This window comes from Equus caballus, chromosome 31 (assembly GCF_041296265.1).
Source record: "Equus caballus isolate H_3958 breed thoroughbred chromosome 31, TB-T2T, whole genome shotgun sequence".
Classification (NCBI taxonomy): domain Eukaryota; kingdom Metazoa; phylum Chordata; class Mammalia; order Perissodactyla; family Equidae; genus Equus; species Equus caballus.
In genome coordinates, this window is record NC_091714.1 from 17,854,978 (window position 1) to 17,873,797 (window position 18,820).

The following is an 18,820-nucleotide window of genomic DNA, read 5'->3' on the forward strand; positions in this document are numbered from 1 at the left end:
TTTAAAGGAAGTTTTATAAAAAGAGAATTCTAAGCTTTGAAAATTATGAAATACAGAATAAATACAAAAGAATGTATGAAAACACAGCCTTACAAAGCTTAATTTTTTTTGCATGTTATCATTCTTAATTTTGAATGAATTATAGCTTTGAGCTATAACCAGTATTTAAGGATCATGCAAGCATAACATCAACTTTAAATCATCAGAAACTTCAGAGTAAACTACTGAATATATTTTTGATAAGATTGAAGAACAAGATCCATGGAAACTGATGGAATAATCTACGTTCTTAGACATTCCAAAAAGGGATGATTCAGCTTTTTCATAAACAGCCTTTTGGTGATTCTGTAAAAAAGATTTTCTTCTTTTTAAACATTGCATTATAAAACATTACAAACTCATTTGGTAATTAAAATGAGGGAAAATTTATCTTTCATTTGCACTTTTTGAATTATATAGACGTAGTTGAAAATAGATTATCTGTATTAACTCAATAAATCAAATTACTCATGTTCACATAGAGCTAAAAGAAATTTGGTATTTATATTAAAATATAAAATTATAAATCTGTGAATTTCTTTTACACACACTAAAATATAAAAGGCTTGTGCATAGGTAAAAGAATTAAATGCAATAAGGAATTAGTAACTTCTGTTATTTTGGGTAAAAATGGTTGACTTTCCTATATGTCAAGATAAAAAATACAAGCTGGAAAGAAAGTCCAGGATGTTGAAAGGAAATGATTGTCCTCTGGGACATTTCACTAATGTACCAACTGGCTTTGAGTACATAACAATGACCAAGTAGTCCTTTATGTTTCTGACTGGATGAAATAGTAATCTAAAAAAGCATCTCAATATATCACTGATTAAAAATATATTATCTGTATCTATTAAAAATGTTTAGTAACAAAAACACTTTTTGCCAGGATAAAAAAACTGGCTGAAGCAAATTGATCTGGTTTGAATCAAATGCCACAAAACATGTACAATGAAACTTATTTAAAACCTTTACCTTAAAAGCCTTAGCAGATATTACAAGTGAACGATTGTTAAAATAATATCTACAAATATTAGCAATTCAGATGGGGACCCAGTAAAACACAATTCATCAATTAATGGCATTAGGGAATATAACTTAGGTCATGACAGTGTGCTAAGCATTTTACGTGGTTTCTTGCAATTAATCCTCTCAACAACCCTCTCAAGTAGGGACTTCCGTCTCTTTTAGGCTGAGGATGATGGACACTCAGAAATCTGTCCTAAATCACATAGTTAGTGAGAGGCAGTTAATCTGAACTCAGGTTCACTGAGCTCTGGAAGCTGAGCTCTCATCTTCTCTACAACAAGGACAAGCATACTAATGATATCTTTCCTCAGTGACTGTCTGATATCTCAACAAATTTTGAAATTTTAGGAACATCTACTGGATAACCCTCATAACATGTCTGTAAAGTGGACAGATGACATGCCCAGATCAGGTCATTTTTTTCTTATCCTGATATTTTCATCCATGATGCAGTCAATTTGTAGCACAGAATCAAACTCTAAGTCAAGGGACCTGAAATCCTCATCAAACTACGGTCTTCACACTTCCTTAATGCTCTGACATAAGGCTTCAGTGCGAGATTCTTTTTGCCCAAAGCAAGGGAGGCATCTGGTTCCGAAGAGAAAGGAAAAACTGGGACAGACATGAGCATCCAAGTCAGGGGAAAAAGTGAGTCTGGGATAGACGCATCCCCTTTCCAGGCCACCTCTGGGTATCAATGCTCCACAGCACCACACTGAGCGAGCAGCGCATCGTGGAATCATGCTGGATACGGCCTACATAACTGAAAAGCTCGTTCTGGATACCTCTGACTGCCAGATGAAAGAATTCCTCTAGGTACCTATAATTAGTACATATCCAGTAAGCCAAAAAAGATGTGTAAAACACGTTCCATGCCTTCAGGAATTATGATACAGTTGGGGAGATAAAAATATATACATACAGGTGTCAGTACAATGTGTAACAATGTGTGCCAACTATTGTTACAGGAGAACGGTATATTCTAAGTGACGTTTTGAGTGCTTTATTGTTTTGCACACCATGATCTCCAGCAGGAGCTCAAGGTCACCTTCTTCTCCACGGAGGGGGAGGGGTCCTTAAGGTCATGTATTCCTCAAGGACAAAATTAGGCCATAGTGGCAAGGAACAGTGCTATCAAGGGCCGGTATAAAGGTCTTTAAAGCCCTTCTCCATTTGGCCCCCTCTCTTGGTCTCTTCCTGTTATTGGTCTGCTTCACATTGCTCATTTTTCTCCTCTGTTCCATGTAGCTAGTACAATAAGTAAATGGTTCCCAATTTCCCCTTTTTGGGGGCAAAAAAAGTTAAGAGGGAGTCTGGGTATGGCCTCAAGGAAAGGCTATGGGGAGAGTCCAGCTGGTTCTGCTCTGCTCGAGTCTCGGGACGAGACAGCCACCACTCCCTTCCTGCATCTTCTCACCATCGGGGTGGTAAAAGGTCGAGGTCAAGATGACAGCGTGAGCCTAGAAGAGAACTGTCAGGATGTCACTCAGCCTGCCCTTCGCTAGGCTTCAGGGTTGGGGGTAAAGGAGCCCTGAAGCTCCACATGGTCAAGCCAGCTCCCCCGAGCAGCAGGCCACATTAGGGTTCATCTGCAGGGTGTCCCCTCAGGAACCTGGGAAGAGACAGGCCGTTCCCTGAGGACTCAGCGGTTCAGGAAACAGGCCGTCCCCATCTTTAACCATCAGCAACACAGCCAGCACCTTACAGCTCCCAAAGCACCTTCACAAAACTTACTTGATTTCCTTTTCACAAAAATGTGAACAAGAAGGATACAGGGAAATCAGCATTACTTCCCATTTTATAAAGGAGAAGAAAAAACTCAGAAAGAGTAGTTGGCTTTTGCCAGATCTGAGAACTAGTAAGACTCGGAGCCAGGGCTTGAACCGGGATCTTCAAACTCCTGGTTCTGAAGTATTCACACAACGGAGCCTCCAGCCACGGCTGCAGCAGAAGGCGCAGGATTCACACGGAGCCCTACAAGACGGGCCATCAGGACAGTAGCCGTCCAGGCACTGATTTGGAGATAAGCATCCGTAATTACGAAATTGTAAATAAGAGTCAATAATTACTAAATAATATTCTTATTGGGAAACAGAGAATGTTCACTGTCTATTATATGTAAAATAAGAATGATCTTCTTGGATTCAAGAACATTGACTCTGAAACGTCAGGCTGTCCCTCCAAACAACCTTGTTCTCTTCCTAATTCATTGCGGATTTGTCATCCATGAATATATATAAACTTTTATGGGGACTGATTTATAGTTTTGACCTGCACTGTCATTTGGGCAAATGAAGTCCAGTTGTTTACTACCCACATAGGAAGCAGAATATCCTTCAATGTGTCTTTGATATACGTTATTTAATATTTGAGGGGCATTGCGTCTATTTATTTCAGACCAGAGACGTGTTCAAGGCCTTGGTGAACAATTTTATCAACGCCTCAAACATACTGCTTCTGGTTTTATAGACTTGGATCATTTTCCTGAGCCAATGTCTTTCCTGACAAGAATTGTAATCAAGTTAGTCTTTTCCTCCACCCTCCAAAATCATTCTAGCTGTTACTTCCTGGATGTTCTCCAGCTCAATTATGCCTCTTTTGATCTTTGTTGACTGAAACTGCATATAATCTTTCAGGTGTAGATAAATCATAGCTTGCACAGGGCACAGTTATGTTCTCTGCTGGAGGACGTCCAGGGTTTTGATAGCTTCATTGGGCTGCAGTACCAGAATGGGTGGAAGCCCCCAGGTGACAACTGACAAAGACACTAGGCTTAGTAGATAGTCCTGTGGCTTAGTACTCCCCCTCCCCCATACACACATCCACACACAAAGATTACAGTCACCTGCAAACTCAGATTTTTCTGAGCTTTCCTCTTCCGGGTCACCAGTAAAGATGTTAAGACAAATTAAACATTGGTAAAAAGTGCCTATTATACTTACCAACCTGTCTGTCTCCCATTAGTTTTTAAAATAAAAGTGAACTAAGTTAATTCAATTCAACATACGTTTCTAAGCGCAAGATCACAAGTCACAAAGGAAACACGATTCTCTCAAATAATTGCACGCTTTCAGAAAATTAAGAATATTTTGTTAACATAATAAAGAATATCTACCTTAAACCAAACGTCAAAATTACACTTAGTAATAAAATACTTGTAGCCTTATCATTAAAACTTCAAACAAAACAAAGATGCTGTCTATAACCACCATTCATTCACTTGAGAAATACTTATTAAGTGCTATCATGTGCCAAGTACATAGTTTAAATGTAGGTGACATGGTGATAATTAATGTACACTCTCCCATCATGGACTTTACATTACTTAATATTATCCTGGATAATGATATAAAACCTGAAACAGAATTAGACAGGAGGAGATAAAATGAATGTGGTTTGTTAATTATGTGATTTCCTATTAAGAAAAAGAATTAGAATTGAAAAATTATTGAAATAAACTAAAAAGTCCAGTAACATGAGTGTATATATAATGCACAAAATCAATAACTTTAAAATATTATGACAATTTAAAATTTACTGGAAAAATATTCATTCAGAATAGCAACCAAAAAAATAATAAAATATCTATAATTCATCTTTTGTAAGAAGTGTAAAGGCCCCAGAGGGAACCAAAGAAGCTATAACAAAGAACATACAGAGAACAGTAACAACAGCACAAAAAGCTCTTGGGAAGTTAAAAATATGAGAACAATGAGGAAGAAACTCAACAGAAAGGTTGGAAGACAAAGTTGAGAAACCCATCCAGAGAGTAGAGCAAAAAGATAAAGAACAACAAAATAAGAGGAACAAAAATTACAAATATAGACATCTATACTTGGAGGCATAACATCCAAAGAAGAGGAGATTCAGAAAGACAGAAAGAGAAGAGGCAGGGGGAAGAAATCATCAGTGAGAAAAGTGAAGCAAATACCCCAGAACAGGATATCAGTGTCCAGATCGAAAGGTCCACCAAGTGTCCAGCATAGGACCTGAAAACTCACACGCAGGAGGCACAAAATTATAAAATTTTAGAACACTAGGAATAAGAAGCTTCCATAGAGAGGAATTACATTTTCATATAAAGGGTCAAGAGTTACTCTTCTCAACAGGAATACTGAAGCTAGAATAAAGTGGAAAAGGACCTAACATTCTGAGGGGAAATGATTTTGTGGCAGATGCATTTAACACTCAGAGTACCCAGGTGCTCTGTTTCCCAGCCCCCTTGCAGCTGAGCAGGACCTTGTGACCAGTTCTGGCCAACAGATTGCTCACAGAGGTGACGTGTCACTTCCAGGCTGAAGGAATGAAGTCTCTCCACACCCGTCCAGTTCCTCCCTGCTCTGCAGTGACATGGGGTCTGAGTTGAGATGGTGAAGCCACAAGATGGAAACAGCCAGGATCCCTGAGTGAGCTCCTGAAAGGCGATTCCCTGAGAACCACGGGACCCACAAAGCAGGACATAAACTCTGACGTGTGAAGCCACTGAGATTTTGCATCATTGTATCCGATCCTGATTAACATAGATTTCCAATCTGGAATTTTATATCCTGTCAAACTATTAGTCAAGGATAGAATAGACATTTTCAGAATGCATTTTTTCAGAAAACTTCCATACCATGTACCTTTTCTCAAGGAGCTACTGGAGATTGAGTAAAGAGAAAGATAGGCATGGAAGACAGAACAATGGCCCCCCAAAGATGTCTGAGTCCTAATATCCAGAATCTAAGAATATGTTACCCTACAAGGCAAACAGATCTTGAGATGGGGCAATTATCCTGATTACCCAGATGGACCCAAGACAATCACAAGTTGGGTCCTTAAGAGTGGAAGAGGGAGAGAGGAGAGTCAGAGAGATTTGAAGATGCTACAATGCTGGCTTTGAAGACCGAGAAAGGGGACACAAGCCAAAGAATGCAGGCAGCCTCTAGATGCTGGCAAAGCAAGGAAATGGATTCTCCCCTAAGCTTCCAGAAGGAATGCAGCCCAATGACTCCTTGACTTTAGCCCAGGGAGACTCATTTCAGACCTCTGAACTCCAGATTGTAAGATAGTAACTTTGTGCTGTTTTAAGCCATTGGGCTTATGGTAGTTTGTTACAGCAGCGACAGGAAACTGATACAACATGGGATGTAGGAAATGGGAACCAACACAGAAGAGAGTGAAGGGAGCTTCAGAGACACACCTGAGCAGAAGGCCGAGTGAAAGCAGCCCACACGGGAGCAGGCGAGAAGGCTCGAGAAAGACTTCACAACTCAACACTGATAAAGTACTGAATGTGTCTGGAGGCACTGAGAGGAGAGTCACACAACTGGAGAAGAGTCTGAGGATAAACTGAGGATCGCAGAAAACTATGAGAGTAAATTTCCAAAACAAGACGCTTACTTTACAAAGAAAACAAAAAGCTAAACAGGAAAGAGAACACTATCATAACGGCTCAGCTGCCGCTACTGTTTACGAAGCGTCAATGACAAAAACACTGTGTACTGATGTGGCCCAAATAACAGACACCCCGTTTTGGAGGACGGGGAAGGAGAAGGGTCCTTGTGTGATGGTGGCGGGTGGGCTGCAATGAAAGAGAGAAATCCTTTTATTCCACAAAAGGATGTCAACGGGCAATGCCTAAAGCTGAGAAAATCAAGAAGAAGCAACATACACAGGTTATTCAGAGGCATGAAAGCGAATCCTAAAGACTTGGTTAAAAGAGTTTAAAGTAATTGTTCCTGAAGAGCAGGAAATCATGGGGAAGGACGTCATCACGGGTCATTTTTTCGTAAAAAGCCCGGAAGCCATTTAGCGCTTTAAACGCTGTGCATTATGTACACACATAACTTTGATTAAACATAAAAACTACATAAAAGGATTGGCAAAATATTTGCAGCAAGTGATACATAAGGCTTTAATATTCTTTATATACTCTAAAGAGTGGACACGATTGTGAAAACTCTTCATTGTGGTCGCCTCTGGGTGGTGGCATTCCTTCTATTCTATAATTTTCTGCACTTTCCAAATCCAAACAAAATAGGAGCACGTATAATTTTTTAAAACAAAAAAAGATTGATCATATGGTCAGGGAAGAAATAAGACAAACAAAAAGAATTAAGTAACTACTTTGGGAGCTGCAAAGATGATGAAGTTATTACAACTCTGAAAACTCTGAGGCAACCATTACCTTGCCAAAGAATGGTGGCATGGGTTTTCTTAATTTACGAAAGCGATTTCTTGATTAAATATGTTTTTCAACAACAATGTGCAATTTTTAAATTTCATGCTTCCTTTCAAGCCTTTCGTTTTTGTTAAGGGCAGCCCAGACTGGACAATCTGCTAAGTTGATGACTGTGACCAATGCTGGTTTGGATAAGATGTGGAGAACATCTTAGCAGTGATAACTGGCCCTCAGGCCTCAAGGAGTGGAGTAGAGAAGATGCTAAAAGAACAATTACATAAACCACCTATTTTTAAAACTGTGGTTTCACAGAAGATTTTTTAATAAAAAATATTTTAAATAAAAACACTTTTCAGTAAAAAATGAAGTGGACGATGTGCTGAGCAGCACTAAACATTTGTTGAGGATGAAATGGCTTCCTGATGCCCTTCTTGGGAAGGAGTAGACACATTACATCCTCATAAAATTGATAAATTTAGAAGTACTGTTTCTGAACTTAGACATAGATCTCCATGGAAAGTTGAAATCTCAAGAGGCCACTTGCTGGGCCAAAGATTTCCATGTTAATGATTAAAAGCTGTGATGAGCAAGAAGTGAGAGTGAAGCAAAAATACAGGTGACTTCAGGATAAGAAACAATAACCCTATTATGTAAGGCTGACTTGTTCCTCTTTTACAGGTCCTTTTACTTTCTAAGCTATTAATTACCCATCTCAAACGAAATACCAAAGCATAAAGTTCTTTATAGCATGCACTGAGCTCAGAAGCTCTTAGAGTTATTTAAGAATAAAATATTCAAGTCATTAATTTTCCTATCGCTGGCAATGATCAAAAAAATGAGAGGGTGGAAGGGACTCCGTCAAGGTCATGTTCATCAGAGTGAAACTGATTCCTAACTCCCTACTTCATTCTGGTCGCTAGTCTTCTTTCTCTAAACCTAATTTATTTATCATGAATCATTAAACACAAACCTATTATCCACTGCAATTGATTCTTCCGTAAAATGAAAAGCAGCTTCACTTTTGCAGGTTTTTTTTAAAAAAGGACTTCCGATAAAGTCAGGTTGGGACACAAACAACAGCATTTGCTCAAGAAAAGCTAAATGACAAGGGATGGGGAAGGCCTTGCTTAGTGAGCTGAACTAGTCACCCATAGGACCTGAAAGTTCTCATAAGTTGGGACTTGGTGTCTGGCATGCCACATGACACGTAGTTAATTGCTTTCAAATTCCAAAGGAAATAGGGTCGGGAGGTTGGGAGCGAGACTTACTCTAATAGCAAATTGAAAATTTGTAAATTACCAGAATGGCAAAAGGCTGTAAAAGGCAGTAACCGACAGGACTAAGGACCCACTGCTGGGTGCTGACATGTCTGGCACCAACCTAAGGGCTTTCCATTTATTGCGTTTATGCCTTATAATTCTAAGAAGTGGATATTAGTATCCTCTTTTAGAAATATAAAATTGAAGCTCAAAGAGATGAAGTATCGATTCTAGGGCAACTAGTCACATAGCGAGGATTTGAACCGAGGTCTGATTCCAAAACCGGAGCTCCTCGGCCTTGTAGTCTCCAAGAATCAACACAGAAGTCCGACTGAAGAATCGGACGGGTTAAAATAGTAACACAGTTAAATCTAAGGGGTGGGTACACTGCGTGTATGTTTTATTTGTCTCACTAATTTTTGTATTTGGAATATCTCACAATTAAAATGTAACTATAAAGAAACTTCATTGTTTCTGAATTAGATAAAAATAAGAAGACAAAAACTTCTTGAGAATGCCAATTTTGTTTTTTTCCCCAAAGAACATCAGACAATGTGGGTCTTTAGCACATCTGATGTCATTTACGGCAGGATGAAAGGGGGTCATAAAACCCGGGGGTCCTCTGATCAGCAGCAAGAGCGTCAGAATTGTCAGAATGGAGGTAGCTAGACAAGGCGGGAGCAGCACACAGCCCAGTTCTGTGTCCTAGACTTATTTACTTCTTGCAGAGCCTCACGGATGAGGAAAACAAAGCAGACGGCCATGTCTATAGCCTGAAAAATAGGTTCTGAGGTTTGGGGGATAGAAAAAAGAAATTACTTTTCCTCTCGAATTTCAATCCTAATCTTCCAAGTAAAAAGTGATTCAGACCAAAGGAGACTGTGGGTGTACAGAAAGCTCAGCAATCCCGCCCTCAGGGAGAAGGGAAATTCTGGATCCAGAAACCCTCTCCAAGTTGACCGATGCTTGGCCAAGACGCCTAAAAGTAACGGTACTCCCAGTATCTTCCGGAAGTCACTCACATACTATGATTACTGGATGTGTGGGTTTTCCACTTTAGGTTCCAAGCCAGGAATGGAAAGCTTAGTTTCTTTACTAGAGAATGTTAAAACATTTCCTTTCAGTTCATGTATGTCCAAGTTGAAAGGGTTATTGAAAGGGAAAAAAGAAACAGAAACAAAACTGCGGTCTTTCTCAGGGACTCACAGGCTGAGAAACCTATACAAATAGGGACATATTTTTTAAAGGGTAACCGACTTCTTTATTGTTTTTCTTTGTCGCTTTCAAAGCCTCTGGTTCTGTGAAAATAGGGAGTTTCCTTTAAGTAACTTTCTCTTGAATTGTCGCTGAGGTCATTTTCAGAGAAAAATATAATGTAATACGATATGATTTTTGTATATTGAAAAACACAATTTGAACGGTAGAAATGAGTTTTAAAAAGAAGAAACTGGAGAGAATATTGGGGATAATAAAGTAGCTGAAGACACAAGAATCATGAAGAGAAAAAAAAGAATTATGAAGAAAAGTGAAGAAAGAACATTGGGGGGAAACCTGGAGTAGTACTGAATGTTAAAAAGATGCATTTCAATTATCTTAATGACAGACTTCTAAAGATGGTTTCAATGTTTATTAAATCAAAACAAATAATGCCTAACAGAGCATAACACTCAACGCTATCCTGGTAATTGAAGATAGTAAATTCAACCTATTTGAATTACTTTCTCGGGCTGCTGTGACAAAGTGTCACAAACTGGGTGTCTTAAAACCACAGAAATGTATTCTCTAATAGTTCAGAAGGCCAGAAGTCTGAAATCAAGGTGTGGGCAGCGTTAGTTCCTTCTTCGGGGCTCAGAGGGAGAATGTGCTCCACCCCTCCCTCCTGTATTCTCGTGGTTGCCTGCAATCCTTGGTGTTACTTGGCTTGTGGCACCACAACTCTCATCTCTGCCTCCATCACCACATGGCGTTCTCCCTGTGTGTCTCTGTCTCTGTGCCCAAACTTCCCTCTTCTTATGAGGACATCAGCCATATTGGATTTAGGGCCTGTCCTACTCCAGTATGGCCTCATCTTAACTTTATCACACCTGCAAAGAGCCTAGTTCCAGATAAGATCACGTTCACAGATTCTGGTGGTTAGGACATCAACATATCTTTTTGGGGACACAAATCAATCCATAACACTATTCAGAACTGAACTTGTGATTCGTTACTCCTTTCTTCCTATTCATTTTTTTCTACTATACAATGATGCTGACATGGTCCACTTCTCCTAGGCTGGCATCTTTTCTCTCTCTCCTGTTAACGCCAAGCTCCTCAAAGCAGTTCATATCTCCATTGTCCACCTACCACTCCTTGAACTCCAGTAGCGAGGCCCATCCCTCCTCACCCCACCCATGCCTCCTCACCCCACCCATGCCTCCTCACCCCACCCATCCCAGACTCTCTGACCTGGTTAGTTACTCCTACTCAACCTTCAGGACTCTCACCTGGACAGCAGGTCAGGTGGAGCCTCTTGCATTCATCCTTATCATAGCGCCTTGCAACCTATTTAATGTATTAGATCCGGCCTGTCTGCCAGCCTGTCCTTCCCACTAGACTCTAAACACCTTGAGGGCAGGGCCTGTGCCTTCTGTAGCCTTATAGCCCCAGAATCTAGCACAGAACCCAACGAGAATTTGGTACCTAACAAATGCTTGAATGAATAATGGTTGTATAGGGTCGTTTAGACTAAAGACTATATCAACCACAGAACTACGTGCTCTCATAGTCTTTGATTCCATCAAACCTTAAGATGCAACTAGAGTATAAAGCATTAGATAGCAGAGGTTATCTTTTACTTCTTTGTGTCTTCTTGATCCTTTCCACAAACTAAGCACTCAATAATAAATTGATACTATAGGGAAATTAGCTTCTAGGGGGTGGGTAAGAAGGAATAACCTTTACTGAGCAATTTTTCACTGCCAGACACGGCTAGATGCCAGAGAAATGTCATCTCAATTAATATTGCCGCTTCTCATTCACTTGGAGATTGCCTGCTCTGCATAATAAATTGTAAACCCTCTTCTAATGAGCCCATTTTAAAATAGAATTTTGAATACTAATACTAGCTAGCACATTACTTTATATACAAAATAATATATAAATATTATTTTATATAAAAAAACTTGTGTATACAAATGTAGACATTAGTAATATATCTTAACTCAATATATCATCAGGATCTATTGGACTCTATTTTAATTTTTTAGGTTTCTTTTTTTCACAATTACAACTATTTGTATGGCTTAATATTTCTTGACTTTATTCTTTCTTAAAGATATTCCAACAAGATATACCTTTTTTTAAAAAATAAGGAGAATAAAACTCATTCTACCCTGAAATTATCATATGGGTCTACTATTCCCCTTTTAAAAATCTAAGATCCATTATGAGATCTTGATTTTTTTCTATATCTTAATACACTTTGCTACTTCATCATCTTAGAATAATTACCTATCAATTATTCCCAAATATGCTTTAAAAAGACTAAAGTAAAAGAAAAATGTAAGAATGATGGAATGGCTTAGAACCACACTGCTATTCAGCAATGATTAAAATGTCCCATTCTGTCTTGTCCAATATAGCAGCCACTAGCTGCATGTGGCTACAGAGAAGTTGATATGTGGCTAGTGCAACTGAAAAACTGAATTTTTTTTGAATTTTAATTAATTTAAATTTAAATAGCTACAAAAGCCTAAAGGTTGTATTGAACAGTGTAGGCCCAGAAGGAAGATTAATTAAGGAAATAAATTGTCATTATTGCATCACTCTTCATATTTCTTATTGTGTTGCCCAAAGTACTGTACCTTCTTCCTGAAAGAATTAATAGAATACTGGAGACACCATCTTTGCAGTCTGCTTTTAACTTTCATTGAATAGAGTGAAGAATTCAGAATTTGTCATTCCTGCCTATAAGGACAAAGAAGGAAACTGACAAAGGGAGAGGTTTCAGAAGCATTAGAGGAATCAGAGGTGAATGCTAAGGGTTAGACAGTAGCCGTCAAGACTCTAATGACAATGATGAAATTGATCATGAAAGTGACACCTCAAACTCTTGAGTTTTCAGACGATGGTATCCTGGATTCATTCTCTCAAACTTGAGTCGATGAGAGAACAATATATTTCTAAGGATGAAAAAAAAATACAGTATTCTCATGCAGTTAGTCATTCGAGAGGAAGGACTTCATCAAACGATATTTCTGACAAGAACATGGACTGTCCCATTTTGCTAAATGAATGTGGGACAGGAGTCTTTCATGTTTTATGATGTTTGTACACCAAAACTTACTCTATATACAGTTTGTAAATGGACGAATGCTGAAAGTAGATATATATTCAAAGGTGGTTGGAAGGAAAAAGATGAGGTAGAAATTTAAAAATTCACTAGATAGTTAATAAAAAAAATTAAAAGTGTCCATTGGACCCAGATGGTAAATGGTGATGACTATTTTTTTCGGGTATCCTGAGAATTAACATTTGTTTATTGTACTAGTTAAGGTACCAGATAACTTATATAAAAGGGTAAACTCCAGAAATACAGTGAAAAATTATTGTATTTCTACTTAAATTAGTAATCTTGAAATGGTTAAAAATGTGGCCCCTGAAGCTACACAGCCCTGGGCTGGAATCCTAGTGCATGACCTTTGGCAAATTATTCAGCCTCTCTAAGATCTAGTTCCCTCATCTGTAAAACAAGGATTAAAAAATTACTTCCTCTTTTATAGAGTTTTATAGAGACTAAACCTGCAAGAGAAGTGCTTAGCAGAGTGCTAGGCACATAGGAAGAAATCAGCTATGAATAGTGGTTTCATTTTCCTTGAATTGCTCAGACCAGCTCTCCTTATCCATCAGATTCGGGAATCCAAAATACATGAAATGATAACTGTATCCTATTTGCAACCACCGTAATTGATCATCACCAATGCCTGCTGCTCACATGGGGGACCCACGTCCCAGGTGAAGTGAAGCCACAAGAAGACGTCAACCTCCAGAGGTCACACTGCTCTGGGGGGTTGACGGAGCTGCAGACAATGCCACAGAGGCCAGAACACCCCAGGCTTTTCAGCCCAACTTTAATCTTGTTACATGAGGACGTTTTTTCCCCTGATTTTTAGATTGAGAAAGCATTACCTTAAGGAACGCAAATTACCGAAAAGTATAAGGAAAAGAGTAAAATTCTCCTGAAAATCTCACTCTCTAGAGAAACACCATTATCCTTCCAGGCTTTTCTCTGCACACACATCCACAGGCACACAATTTTATAAGTGCAATCACACTAGACTTGGTATTTCATGCCTGTTTTTGTACTCAAGAATATCTTTCTAATTCATTCCACGGAGACCTACATGTTCATTCTTAGTAGGTCTCCAACCTTTAACCACTGCTTTCTGTGCACACACAAAGTTGGTAGTAAAAAGTGGTTGACAAAAGAAAATATTAACATCTGCCTTTAAATAATGACTTAGATCAAAAACCAAGGTGAGCCGTGAGGTTAAACTGAATTTTAAAAACAAGTCAAGTCAGAAGCATTTGGTTCTTTTTAATGAAAACACTGGAGAGAATGAAGTCCTGGGTTCTGCGTGTGCTGTGTGGCACACACCCCATTCCCTAAATGGCTATTACTTGTGGAATGTGAAACTTGTGGAACTGCACTTTTAATAAAACGAGAACTTGCCTGTAAATCTCAGTACATTTTCAGGGTTTAAAAATCTTACTTTATCTAGATCACAGCCCTTTCCATATTGGCAAAAAAAGGTTATTTCTGAGTGCTAAACAAATGTGAAAACTGTGGGTCTGGACTCAGTCTTGCTCTCCCCTGCCAGGCTGGGGGTTCACTCTGGAAGCCAAACATGTGTGCATCCTTATCCTCTGGATGCCACCATGTCCCTGGATCCACCAGTGGTCTGCAGACGCAAATAACCGAGGCCCCGTCTCACGGTCACTCAAGGGACCTTTATCTGGAAGTTTGACCTTACCACTTCTGGGATTCATTTCCACCCTGCCAGGAGTAATAAGCATGGATGAAAAGATGTTAACATACCAATATTATTTTTACCCATTTTTATATTCCTCTTATTTTGGCTACTGCTTAGAAAGTCCAGAGTGTTTTTGCTACTCCACTCCTAGATAATGAAAATACAGTTAGAGTGAAAGAATCTGTATTATATAAACTTCTGCTGGTTGAAAGAGATCATATTCACAATTTTCAAACTTGGAATACAGTTTATAAAACTGGATTTACTTTGAAAGTGGTCTAAAATGAGAGGACATGACCTGATCATTTTTGTGTATCAAGGGGGGCAGGGGGAAGGGAGGGGTGAAGACCAGATTGCAGGGGTGGATGACAGCCATGGAAAGCCCTACAGGGGCAAGGGGACAGGGCCCAGCAAACACAGAATCCTGGCACCGAGGATTCCAACAAAGAGGCAGGCAGGATGGTCAACTCCTTGAGAGCAAGGCCCCTAGGCAGACTAAAGGGGTAGTCACCAAGGATTGAGGTCAAGAAGGCAAGTTTATATAAAGTGAGCCTCGGTCTTCTGACTAGGTAAAACCCCGTTTATCAAAGCTGCAAGCTGAAGCAATGTCCTGACATGCCATTGAGGGAAACAGCTGATGGGTCCCACAGACAGAGCCGCTCAAGCCCCTCCCTGCAGAGCAGAGGGGTGGGGAGGGTTTACCTAGCCCCACTTGGGAGAGAAGTCCAGTTAGTGGTGAAGGAGCCCAGCAGTCCATCCTTACCATTACTGACCAAAGAAAACAGGGTTATTGACCAAAGAAAAGATGTTTTCATTATAAGAAAAGTTACAATGGTGAGTCATCATTGTATTCATAAATAGCCTTTATACAATAAGCCACACCATTCTCTCTAAGGTATTAGCAGTAAAAACAACCCAGAAAATGTCCAGGGAAACAGTTTTCTTTATATCCATGGTCTTTAGAGCAGTGGTCTCAAATGTGGTCCCCAGAGTGCAGCATCAGCATCACTTGGGAGCTTGTGTGAAATGCAAATTCTCAGGTCCGGCCCCAGACCTACAGAATCAGGCACTCAGGCGTCTGGGCCCAGCAATTTGTATTTTAACAAGCCTCCAGGAAATCTTGATGCAAGCTAAAGTTTGAGAATACTGGCCTAGTGGAAAGAACCTGGGATGGGAGCCAGAAGACCTAATTCAGATTCCAGTTCTGGATTCCATGGTCCAATTCAGTGAAATTCAATAAATAGTCATGATGCCTCCCTCTGTGACTGGAGGCTAATGCAAGGATGTGAGGAGCTAGACGTGGTCTTTATCCTCAGACGGGTCTAATCCTCTATATTCTTTTGTTCCTCCAGCATAGGGGCTATTTGGTGGTGGTTGTTCTTGTTTTGTTTTATATTGTATTCCTAGTGCCTGTAGCATCACTGGCACTCGATACATAGGCAGTGGACCAAGTGGGAGAGCCATTCACGACTGTGATAAATACTACTGTACCATTCATCAATAATCCTAATGTTACTCCAGTCTACGTAACACTAGCCACAGTTCTTTTAATGCTTATTGCATGCCAGGTCCTGAGTGCTTGTCATATATCAGCTCATTCAGTCCTTTCAGATGTCCTGTCCTGGGCGTAGTATTTTTAATCCCAATTTGCACATCAAAAAACTGAGGCCCAGGGCCAGCCCAGTAGTGTAGTGGTTAAGTTTGCATACTCTGCTTCGGAGGCCTGGGGTTCGCGGGTTAGGATTCCAGGCGCAGACCTACACATCACTCATCAAGCCATGCTGTGGCAGTGTCCCATATATAAAGTAGAGGAAGATTGGCACAGATATTAGCTCAGGTACAATCTTCCTCAAGCAAAAAGAGGAAGATTGGCAACAGATGTTAGCTGAGCCAATCTTCTTCTCCAAAAAAAGAAAAAGAAAAAGAAAAAGAACCCTGAGGCTGAAAATATTAGGTAATCTGTCCAATGTCATTCATCAAAAGTGGCAGAGCCAGTCATGAACCCAGAAATACCTTATGCCAAAGCTCACGGTCTTGCAGGTGGTGGAGCTTTTCAAATCCTACAAACTTGAAAGCCAACTTTGGGGTACGTTTCCAGCCTCTGAAGTTAGTGGTTGATTACCTTTTCACTATGTACTTACAACTGCACTTTGCAGGCATCGCCTTAAGTGGTCAAAAGCTATCATTATTTTTCTCAATTTTTGGTAGAGTGACATTTGGTTTTCATTGAGCTCAGAAAAGTAGACAGTGGTAGGAACTACATTAATACTTCACTGGACTGTTCTGACACTTAAAAGTCAGGCCAAAACGGCTTAGAGGAAAAGAACAAAAGGCGACATGCAGACCAGGCTAGGGCAGCCTTGAGAGGCACTGGCAGAGAAGGCCAGTTCCAAGGGGTTGACCTTGGGTGGAGCATCCCAACTAAGGCAGGACAGGGGGAAAGACGCGGGGGTGATTCTGGCCCCCAAGGCCCTAAGGCATGAGGAGGCTGGGCTGGGGACATCAAATCGTGGGCCAGCATGGATGCTGAGGCAAACGCATCAGCAAACAGGAGATGCTGCCAAAGGTCTGAAGCCAGCCGAAGGCCCCCGTGCCTGGGACAGCTACAGCTACTGATTGAGAAACAGCTCCTCTTCCTCCCTCACCACCTGGCTATCTTCATGTGCTTCATTTTTCTCTTTACTGTAAGTCAAAGACTAACTTGACATCTGCCATCTACTAATTTCTTGTCAGAGCCAGGAGGAATCTAGCTGGGTTATTGGAGGCTGTCGGTACTGAGAAAAGTAAAACAGGATTTATACCACAAGCAAAGACCTTACCTTACTGGGAGGTGGTCCATGGTCATCCAAGTAAGTGGAATTTCCTAGGGAAAAAAAAAAGAAGAAAAAAGTTGATGAATCTATAGTGTTAAACCCAAAATGAATTTAGCACAAAGTCGTTAAAAATAAACATTCTAGATATATTTCTACCCAGACAACAGTACCAAAGAAAAATGAGTAATTAATCATCAATTTAGCGAGATTTTGCTGATATTACCATCGTTGGTTAATAGTTTCAGCAGTACAAACATTCTACATACGTGGGTGTTCGTGCACACAGACATCCACACGCAGAACACGCACCATTATTCCTCACCTAACATCTGTTGAGTTTACCTTAGACCAGTGGTTCTCAAACTTGAGTGTGCATCAGAATTACCCGTAGGGCTTGCTAAAGCACGGACTGCCCGGCCCCACCCCCAGAGGTTCTGATTCAGTAGCTCTGAGAAAGCGCATCTCTACCAGGCTCCCGAGTGATGCTGATGCTGTGGGTCCTGAAACCACACTCTGAGAAACACCGCGCTGTTTCTCCACGCTGTCGTGATTGTCAATTTCCTTTTATCTTCTCAGTCTAGCTTGCTTCCGAAGCCTCACTTGTCTTCACTAATAGCCACTTACCGGCATGTGTGTTTTCAGAATGCACGGTTATTGTTTCCTGAGGAATAAAGGCTCATGGGGGTTGGGACAGGAACTAAAGTTTATTGAGTTCCTTTTATGTCGCAGGTAGTCTGTTAAGTGTTTTACAGGTATTCATTCATTTAATTCAGATATCAGAGGTAGGTTATAATTATCCCCATTATGGAGGAGAGAACAGAGGCCTGAAGAAATCCAGGAATTTGCTCATGGTCACACAGCTGTTTTGCTGCAGACAGGAGAGAAGACTGGTTTTTCTAGAAGGTACTCAGGCATCTGCTCATCTGAAAAGCCTACCTAGAGTGTTGCCATCTCCGGCTTTTGTGCAACCCCGGCACTGCCCATGTGACCATCTGGCGGCACGTTTGATTGTGGGGGAGACAATGATGCAGCCATATAATCAGAGGCCTCTCTCCAAGGGGGCAATGCGTGTCAGTCTAGGGGAAAGTGATGATGACCAGACTTTCTAACAGAACAAAATGTGGAAAATACTGGAAACACAAGGACACTTATAGAGGACAGTAGATTAGGGAATAAGATAAATGTCCTCATTGGGATGGATGAAAGGTGCTTTTTCAAGAGAAAGCAAAAGTAAATTAAGAAAATGGAATAAAAGGGAAGCAAAGCTTAACCCGGGGACAGTTCAAGCGGGGAAACTTACCCAAGCATAACAATAAGTGGGTTTTGGCTTTTAGGTTTTCTCTATACTCAGGCATCATCCACCCCCTTTTCCTTTGTCGTTCTCTGATTTATCACCCACTTGATGTCCACAATGATTGTACTCTGGCCATTTGTGTACGGTAAAGGGACAACAGGGCCCAACTGTCATGCACAGGACAATCAAACAGAAACACCTGGCATGCT

General features: G+C 40.3%; 1 protein-coding gene across 5 annotated transcripts in view; it reads right to left on the reverse strand.

Annotated features, from left to right (window-relative positions):
- UST (uronyl 2-sulfotransferase) overlaps positions 1-18,820 on the reverse strand; it is a 350,080-nt gene that overhangs the window by 217,583 nt on the left and 113,677 nt on the right. For all 5 annotated transcript variants that reach the window (XM_023632884.2, XM_070256415.1, XM_070256413.1 and 2 more), the window contains exon 2: positions 17,324-17,367. In XM_023632884.2, coding sequence (XP_023488652.1) covers positions 17,324-17,367 — 44 coding nt within the window. The remainder of the gene's footprint in view (positions 1-17,323; positions 17,368-18,820) is intronic.